The sequence below is a fragment of the Octopus bimaculoides genome, chromosome 4, assembly GCF_001194135.2.
Source record: "Octopus bimaculoides isolate UCB-OBI-ISO-001 chromosome 4, ASM119413v2, whole genome shotgun sequence".
Lineage (NCBI taxonomy): Eukaryota > Metazoa > Mollusca > Cephalopoda > Octopoda > Octopodidae > Octopus > Octopus bimaculoides.
In genome coordinates this window covers 91,588,015-91,598,250 of record NC_068984.1, presented here as the reverse complement: position 1 = coordinate 91,598,250, position 10,236 = coordinate 91,588,015, and the positions used below count along the sequence as shown (strand labels likewise).

At 33.2% G+C, this 10,236-nt stretch overlaps 1 protein-coding gene across 3 annotated transcripts in view; it reads left to right on the top strand.

Annotated features, from left to right (window-relative positions):
• The window catches only part of LOC106871948 (all trans-polyprenyl-diphosphate synthase PDSS1), a 43,121-nt gene that overhangs the window by 16,718 nt on the left and 16,167 nt on the right, over nt 1-10,236 (top strand). For 2 of the 3 annotated variants that reach the window (XM_014918726.2, XM_014918723.2), the window contains exons 5-7: nt 2,187-2,298; nt 3,681-3,790; nt 9,823-9,903. In XM_014918726.2, coding sequence (XP_014774212.1) covers nt 2,187-2,298; nt 3,681-3,790; nt 9,823-9,903 — 303 coding nt within the window. The remainder of the gene's footprint in view (nt 1-2,186; nt 2,299-3,680; nt 3,791-9,822; nt 9,904-10,236) is intronic. The other variant, XM_014918724.2, reaches the window with a different exon arrangement.

Genomic DNA, 10,236 nt, shown 5'->3' with positions numbered 1-10,236 from the left:
TCTAAATGCTTTTTAACATTTGTTTTTGAAAGTAGTGGCTTTCTGATTGCAGTCCTCTCGTGAAATCCAGCTTTGTGCAGCTCCTGGCAAATAGTTTTTGTGGAAACTGGGTTCTCAAGGTGGTCATTAAGTTCTGCAGTAATTTTCGCGTAAGAGTCTGACAGTCCCAATCTGAAAGTTTTGGTTTTCTTCGGAGTTTTGTTTCGACGAAGAAGTTTTTCCCTCTTTCTCAATGGCTGTCATTACTTTCGAGACAGTACTTCTTGATACACTGAACATTTCCGCTGTTTACGTTATGCTCATGCCTGCCATACGAGCACCAACAATTTGACCTGTTTGAAAGTCCAATAGATCTGTTATTTTAATGAATTTTAATTACCTTTTTCTGATATCTGAAAGGAAACAGCAATTTGAAACATAAAAATAAACAAGCTTTTGATGGTCTTATAGGTATTTCAAAATTATGATGCTAAGTGTTTCCATTATTTTGTCCAACCCTTGTATATATACACACACTAGCTTAAAAGCTGCGCAACAGGGTGGTTTTTAAGCTAGCTCCTGTGGAGGGCTCTTCATTGAGCCTTGGGCCCAACAGTGACACTTCAAGCAATTGAGTAGATATTAAATTTTATTAAACTTGAGCAATATTTTTCCAGCAATGAACAATTTTCATTGAAACAATAATTTGTCGATTGGAACTTATTGCAAAGCTGCATGATAAACATTTTTTGTCTTCCCATTCAGGGTCAGTACAACTAGCTTGTTTCCATTCCCTACCCTTGAACAACCAAATTATAGCTAGCCATAGGCAACAATAAACTTACCTTTTAAAAGTTCAACAATAATTCTTTTGCTGCCACTTAATCTAAAGACAATTTGATGTACGTAGGGCCTTACTTTTCATTCAGACAATTATTTATAGTAGCTGGTACATATCCAAACTCCTGTTTATAGTTTGAAGGAAAATTACACCACTGTTGCTAAACACTATTTTAAAGAGTGATTTTTATGGTTTGGAATTGCTCTAAACATATTTGACCATAAAGGTATTTGAAATTTCGTATTTGTTTAAGGAAATAATATAATTAGTCGAATCTATTTTCATGCAGTCAGAGTGTGCTAAGTTTCCATAGCTCCAACGGCCAATGACATGAAAATAGGTCCAACAAATTTTATTGATATCTGAAAACGTACTAGGTTTCCAACATTTTTATGGTAGAGAGTTATGAGATGTAATATTGTATGAGAAAGTGAGTTCAATGTGTATTTCAGTTCCAAACGTTATGAAGCATGTTATGGTTAAATTACTTGATACAGTTATAATATATAGAGAGTTTTTTTCAAACTGTTTATTTTGGAAATAGTTATAATATTTAGAGAAATATTTTTTTCAAAATATTAGGATTAAGAAAAAACATTTTAGAGAGTAGTGTTATGGTTAAATTACTTGATACAGTTATAATATTTAGAGACAGATTTTTTTCAAAATGTTAGGATTAAGAAAGAAACTTTTTTAGAGAATAGAATTAGTATTTTTTAAAGTAATAATAAAATTAATTGAATTTATTTTCATTCAGTCGGGGTGCACTAAGTTTCCATAGCTCCAACGGCATGAAAATAGGTCTGACAAATTTTATTAATATCTGAAAAAATACTAAGTTTCCAACTTTTTTATGGTAGAGAGTTATGAGAGAATGAGTTCAATACATATTTCAGTTCCAAACGTTATGAAGTACATGTTATGGTTAAATTACTTGATACAGTTAGAAATGTCGTTGAATAGCGAGAGAGGGGTAAAGCATGAGAAATAGTAGAAGTACCATTGAATAGTGAGAAAGATGGGTAAAGCATGAAGAAAAGTAGAAGTGTCATTGAATAGTGAGAGAGGGGATCGGAGGAGTAAAGTTGAAAAAGTGTGACACACTGACATTCGTTTTCGCACTTATTATACACACACACACACACACACACACACACACACACACACACACACACACACACAAACACATACACACTCACACTCTGTCTCCTAAATTAGAGTGAAATATATTAAACATAATCCATTTATGATTGACTATAAAATTTTGCATTCAGTGGTGCTAAATCGGGTACAAGTACTTATATATATATATATATATATATATATATATCTGACATTTACACATAATTTATTATTTATTTTACAGGCAGTATTTGCTGGAAATTTCATACTTGGGAGTGCATCATCAGCTTTAGCCAAGCTCAAAAATGAATATGTTATATCTGTTATTTCATGTGTTATAGAAGACTTAGTAAAAGGTAAGGTTATTACATGTGATAAATTGTGCTTAAATTTTAGTTGCTCTGTATGTAAGTGTATATTTCACAGTATTTAAATGATAACATATCAACTTCATATGGATTATAATAATTTAGTTATTGGTAGTGATTTTGTTTTGCAATTTTTTTTTTCCACTTTCTCAAATTTGTAACTTATGAGATTCAATATAGATCTTGCAAATAATGTAAGCACACAGAATATTATACAACTGTTCTTTCATCATCATCCACTTTTCCATGCTTGTATGGATTGGATAAATTTTATTGAGGCAGGTATTCTATGGCCAGTTGCCCTTTTTATTGCCAACCCTTACCTGTTTCTAAGCAAAATAATATCTCCCCATAACCGGATATGTTCTTGCAGAATATAAAAAAAGGACTCTCACAACTGTCACACTATATCAAGACAAGGAGAACTACACACACTCACTTGTACATTTATTTGACTGGCTTTCAGTTCCCGTTACCAGATCTACTCACAAGGCTTTGGTTGGCCCAAAGTTATAGTAGAAGATACTTGCCCAAGAGGCCATCCAGTAGGACTGAATCTGAAACCATGTGGCTGGAAAGTAAACTTCTTAACTTCACAGCCATGCCTGCACCTATGTCTTTTTTTAAACTAATTCTCCATATGTGTTAAAACATTTTAATGATACTAATATCAGGTGCAGGAGTGGCTGTGTGGTAAGAAGTTTGTTTCCCAACCTCATGGTTTTGGGTTCAGTCCCACTGCATGGCGTCTTGGGCAACTGTCTTCTACTATAGCTTCGGGCCGACCAAAGAGTAGATTTGGTAGATGGAAACTGAAAGAAGCCTGTCGTGTATATGTGTGTGTATGTATTTTACGTGTCTGTGTTTGGTCGCCCCCACCACTGTTTGACAACAGGTGCTGGTGTGTTTACATCCCCGTGACTTAGCAGTTCAGCAAAAGAGACTTTAACAAAAAAGGACTGGGATCGATTCATTTAACTAAAAATTCTTCGAAGTGCCTCAGCTTGGCCACAGTCTAATGACTGAAACCAGTAAAAAATAAATATTTGTATTCTTAATTAACAATTTGATAATCTTCTTAAGAACAATCTTTTTGTCATAAAGTGTATCAGGCATCTTGTTGACTGAAAGACACAATGTAATCATTTGTGATAGGGCTTTAGCTTATGCTCGTTATATTACATATCCAGTATCGTAACCTTTCACAAATTAGTAATGAGGAATGTTAAGAATAATAATGTTAAAGGTAATTCTCAGGGTAATTAATTCTAAGGAATGTTGAGAATTAAAAATGAGAAATTTTAAGAATTGTTGAAGGTAATTGTTGAATAATATCTTATATGCATGCAAATTGGTTCATATTTTTTCAGGGGAATTTATGCAATTAGGTTCTAAAGAAGATGAAACTGAACGTTTTAATCACTATTTAACAAAATCTTTCAAAAAAACTGCTAGTCTAATTGCTAATAGCTGCAAAGCAGTAAGTATTTTCATTTCACTTATTTCATTTTTCAACTTTTTTCTAAGAACTGTGAAAAAAAAAGATTTTGAAGAATGATCATTTAAAAAATAGTATTTCTATCTACATTGGTTTCAGTCCTCTTAAGTGTGCTGTTTGTGCATTTATATTTTGACTTGGTTTGATTTAATGACTTTTTTTTTCATGCAGCTTTATAACATTTTGGGATCAAACTCAAAATATGTGCATATCAGCTAATAAACTAAATAAAATGAGGTGTAAATAAATATACAAAATAAATGATTTATAGTGCAGAAGCCCCAAATGGCACCAATAATAACTTAATATAGATACAATTTATGTGGTTGTTTATGAAAAACTGACATCATCATTTTGCATTTAAGCAATAAACAAAAATGATATCATTTTAAAATATATAAAATAAGTAAGCAAACTCTTACAACTGAGTAATAAGAGCAAAAATTTCCTTCTGAGAGAGACCTTACTAACTGTATGATACTTAGATAAATATATTTATTAAGAAACAATTCAGTTGCAGAAATATACATTTCAAAATATATTTGATGTTGTGCTGTGCTGTTCTTGAGAGGACCTGACAAACCAAGTACACCTGTGCTGGTGGCACATAAAGAATACCCTTCAATTGTTGAGCCTCATGGAGGCAAAGTGGCTGAGTTCCTTTCAAGTGTTGGGCGTCACAGAGGCAAAGACTGCAACCTTTAGCCTTATGTCATGCTTGAGAAGAAGACCCCTGAAGCCGAGCAAAATCGCAGTCATGGCAGATACCGGAGTCACGCAAATTGGCATGTAAAAACACCCCAATGTCATGCAAATGGCACCCATGCCAGTGGCACATCAAAGCACCAATTACATTCTCATAGTGGTTGGTGTTAGGAAGGGCATCCAGCCATAGAAAGCCACACCAAATTAGACTGGAGTCTGGTGCAGCCTTCCAGCGCACCAGCCTGGTGAAACCGTCCAACCCATGCCAGCATGAACAATGGATGTTAAATGATGATGATGATCATCATCATCATCTTCAGAATTTATAGGGAAGAAAAAATTTATGATGGAGTTGCCGTGTACACTCATGAGGATGTCTCTTTATTTGGTTATCACACTAAAACTCATTGTCAGACACATTAACAATATATATATAAAAGGAATCAAAACATTGATACATATCACAAATCTGGTGCCTCAAATCATGGTACAAAACTTGAGGAAATCCTCAGAAAGGCAGATCAATTATTAACCAAGTGGATCGACATTTAAATGTCTTTTTTTTTGTGTAACTTCAATCTTTGCAGCTTCAGATAATCAGAAGGCCATCTTCTCTCAGGAATGTCACAGCCTAACCTAAGACAAGTAGAATTTCTGACTGGCCTCTGTTATTAATGGAATAAATGATCCTCTACCCAACCAGAGGCAACAGCACTCTAAGTATCTGCTTCACAAACTAGCAGAATACATCCATTATGTGAAGGTAATCCACCTATAGTTTTCTCTGACCAGGATTGGCTGTGTGGTAAGAAGCTTGCTTCCCAACCACTGCGTGGCACCTTGGGCAAGTGTCTTCTACTATAGCCTTGGGCCAACCAAAGCCTTATGAGTGGATTTGGTAGATGGAAACTGAACGAAGCCCATTGTATATGTGTGTGTTTGTGTGTCTGTGTTTGTCCCCCCACCATCACATGACAACCGATGTTGGTGTGTTTATGTTCCTGTAACTTAGTGGTTTGGCAAAAGAGACCGATAGAATAAGTACTAGGCTTACAAAGAATATATCCTCGGGTCGATTTGTTCGACTAGAGGCAGTACTCCAGCATGGCTGCAGTCAAATGACTGAAACAAGTAAAAGAGTATATGATCCAAAAAGAAATGTCCCATGAGGAAGGCCAAATTAAAATATTCCCTGGGAGAAGATAATTCTCATAAGACAATGAATAGAGATCTCAGTTGTTTAGTGGCAAAACACTGACAAGGAAATGCCACTTCAGAATATTATGTTCTCATGAAAATAAGAGAGTAGAAATGCTGCAGAAAACTATTTAAAAAAAAAATTCTAAAGCATTCTACAGATTCATAAGATTAAAAAAAGAAAATATCTTCAGTATATTGCAAATAGAGCCATTGTTTGAAGGAAACGGTTCATTCAAAAAGGAAGTAGGAAACTGAACAGTTAATAATATTTTCATAAAAAACTAGAGGTAATTGTTGGCAACACTTAAAGGAAAGGAGGGGTAATTTCAAGACATTAAAAATTAATCTCAAAGATAATTTATTTGCATAAGGAAAAGTCTGATCTTTCTTTGCAGCCAAGGAACAACAGCTATAGACATCTTTTAGCCTATACTCATTAGGATAGTATAGTCTATTCAAGTCTGCTTCATCAATTGACAGTTATATTTATACACAGAAAAAGAGTTATGAATAATAATTGCTGTTCTTTGTATGTGTTTCTTTCTTAAATTTGGAAGAAAATTTCTGTTAAGAATTTTTTTGTGTGTGGCATTCAATACATTACCACTAAACTTATTTGACCTAGTTTTGCCAATGACTTGTTTGAGTTTAATTCCCTTCACTCATTTATTTAATTATGCAAGTTATACTAATCAAAAATTATTTCTAATTGTTTCTTTGTATGTAAAATAGTTTTTTAACTGAGCTGACTATACCTTGCTAATGAGACAAACTGAAACAAATCCATAATTATCTCTTGCCTGTAAACCAAGATCAGAGATTACTTATACTATTTGTATTAGTCAGATTCATGTCCTCATCTTGATTGTTGATTTCACTACATTTTGGCTGTTGTATGCTCCAGCCTTTTTCAGGTGTCTTGCATTGAACTCAGTTGTATCAGAATTTCAAACTTAACCTTTTATTTGATCCACAGGGTACACTTCTCATTCTGCTCTCTGCATTCGGAATTCTGATACAACAATCAGCAATCAAGACGGGGGCACCAGTCCAACTAATATAAATATACATTCTGCATCTCACAAATATAGAATTGTAAGACAGTACCCTAAGCTTTTTGGTACAGCATTTACCCCTTAATTCAAATTCATGTCATTGATGTATTTGAATTGATTCCTTTAGCTCATCTATTTTTTAAATGTTTTCACAGCTTTAATGGTACACATTAGATTAGCCAGAAAATTCTTCATTTTTAATTAATTATGCACAGGATGGTCGATGCCAGTGCTGCCTGACTGGTCCCGTGCCGCGGGCACTTAAAAAGCACCATTCAAGCGTGGTCGTTGCCCCATGCTGGTGACATGTAAAAACCACGATTCAGGCGTGGTCAATGCCAGTACCGCCTGACCGGCCCTTGTGCCGGTAGCATGTAAAAGGCACCCGCTACACTCTTGGAGTGGTTGGCATTAGGAAGGGCATCCATCTGTAGGAACCTTGCCAGATCAGATTGGAGCCTGGTGCAGCCTTCTGGCTTGCAAATCCTCAGTCAAGCCATCCAACCCATGCCAGCATGGAAAGCAGACGTTAAATGATGATGATGATGCAATGGCAGACATCAATTATATTGATGCTAAAGATGATATAAAATCCTACAATAAACTGAGCTTGAATTTAGAAACCAGCTGATTGTTCTTGTGTGTACATAAATGAAGGTCATGAAGAAGTTATCAAAGAGAAACTGATTTTTAACTAGATGTTGTAGAAGCTACTCAAGTAATCAGCCAGAAGTAGTATCCTTGTACTTTGCAAAGCTTTTCAATGGATAATATACCATAAGTTATATGTCCCCTGCATTGTTAGAAAACTGGGATGGTGTTGTGTAACTTTTAAGAGACTGAAGTCACATTGTTTCTGCTAATAGTAATCTTTCAAAAAAGTCAACAATTCAGTATGGAGTGCTTTAAGGAATGGTCTTATGTCATTACTGTTTCTAATAAACAGCAATAATTTGCAGTTAATTATACCTGGAAGATCTGGGAACAGACTTTCACCTGAAATTTATAATACCCAAAAATTCTGATCCATGTTAAAACTATATATAGTCTAACCTGTCAATAATGAATTTTCCCTCTATATAACGAACTCCAAAGAAAAGTTCGTTATTAGCAGATTTTCATTAAATAGATTTTTTTTTTTTCGTCTACAATGGAAACTAACACTAATAGACTTTAAGGATCAAGGAAGCACTTTTGATTAAAAATCTATCTGAGAGATGTGAGACGAGATTTTACACTTTTCCTGCATTCTTTTACACCTTCTACATCTCTTTCTGCATTTCTACACTTCCTCTTACGTCTCCTTCTCTCAGTACCACCAGATTTTTTGTTACTTGGAGATTTACCCATGTGCATTGTTAAGGCTTCCAAGACTTCTTTATATTTTTGTTTTTATTTTTACAGCATTATTAGTATTTCAAAATCTTTATAGTTTACTTGGAAATTCTTAACAAATTATATTTTTCATTTTTAAATTACAAGCAAAATAGTATACAACCACATGGCAGAACATAAATGGAATGCATATTGTATCAAAACTAAAAATGAAATTCTTGATGATTTGAAACAAAACAAAGCTGCATTTGTAATATAAAAAAGAAACATACAAAAATCAACAATATCCAAACTTTAAAAAAATGAGAAAAAAATAATTTGTACTTATAATGACATGCTTCAATCAGGAAAGAATTTAAATACAAAAAAACTACAGCCAATTAAGACCAAAGAAGATGAATCACTTATTGAAGAACTGGAGGAGATGTTCTCCTGGGGCTAAAAGCAACAGTAACATCCACCCTTAGGGGTCAGCCACATTTAAGTGGCAAATATACTTCACCTTAAAAATATTATATCACTAAAAATCCCAGTAAATATGATCAAACAAAATGCTCTGGATATTGTGAAAGAGAATGATGAAAAGGAGTTTAAGGCCAGTAATGGGTGGTTAAATTCTTTTTTAAAAAGAAATAAGGTTAAATTTAAAACTCTAACTGGTACTAAAGTTGACCTGTCTGAAAATGAAATAAATGAATTTCATGATAAATTTAAAGACAAGCTTCTTGAATATAATGCAGAAAATATCTTTAACACTGATGAAAGTGCATTGTTCTCCAAAAAATTGCCGACTAAGAGTTATGTTTTTCTTAACGATGATAATACAAAATTAAAGGAATCAAAAGAGAGAATTACAATATTATTGACATGTAGTGCAACTGGTGAGAAGTTAAAACCCATTTTTATTGGAAAAAGTCTTAAAGCACATATTTTCAGCAGAAAAAAATATTCTCTCAATTAACAGTAAAAAGAGACTAAAAAAGACTTATGAATTTGACATCTGCAAAGAAGAATTGAGCATCATAAATCATAATTAAGGTAAATAAATACATGAAAGCAACTTAAATTCATAACTTTTTTCTCAAAAAAGAGTTTGTTATTGACAAATATTTATATTAAAAACTTGCTCAGTAATGAATGTTCAAACATTTCGTGAAACAACAAGTTTGTTATTGACAGGTTAGACTGTACTGCAATAACTCCGGTTCAAAGGACCACAGCTTTTCAATATCTTCCACAAAATATAAAGGATCTGTAATAGAGTTAATGTCAACAAATTTAACTGACAATTTGATGTTCAACTTTGTAAGATCACAGCAAGAAACACATATGAAAGCAGCAACATTCTCCAAATACCAAACTCAGATTGAAGATTACATTAATAGTAGTACCACAGCATGATTGCAGTTCAGTAGAGAGAACTTGTAAAAGAATAATAAGTTAATACTCTGTAATTATTGCATATCACTTTTGCTTGTATTTGCAATTTTCCATGTTTTATATTATTTCAAAATGTTCAAACATATACTTTCTTTTTAACTATTCACTTAGTCCTTTAAAATTCCCATTTCAATTTGTGTTACGATCAATGCTTCTATTCATGCCTGGAGATATAATAGGTATCATATATCAGTTGCAAAAATGTATCTTATGTTTGACCCCCAAAAATTAATATTAGAGAAATATTCATGCTGAATTATAATGCTTTGGTCGTTATAGGTGGCTATTTTTGGAAACTGTTGCGATGACATTGTGAATACTGCCTACCTTTATGGCCGACACATAGGCTTAGCTTTTCAGGTTTGTTTGTTTTGGGTTTTTTTCCTTTTCTAATAAGAAATTAGCAAGTATTAATGCTATTATCACATTAATGCTAATACAAGACTTATATTCATTTATATGTAAGTATTCTTTAACATCAGAGGCTTTACTTCTTTAAACGTTTGAGTATTAGGATTACCTAGAGTTCTATATCAATCAAAGAACTTTTTGTTTAGCTTCATATATCTGTATTTGCAAAGAGACTAAGTATTTTTCCCAGATTGATAATACCTTATTAATAACACACACACACACACACACACACATATATATATATATATATATATATATATATATATATATATATATATA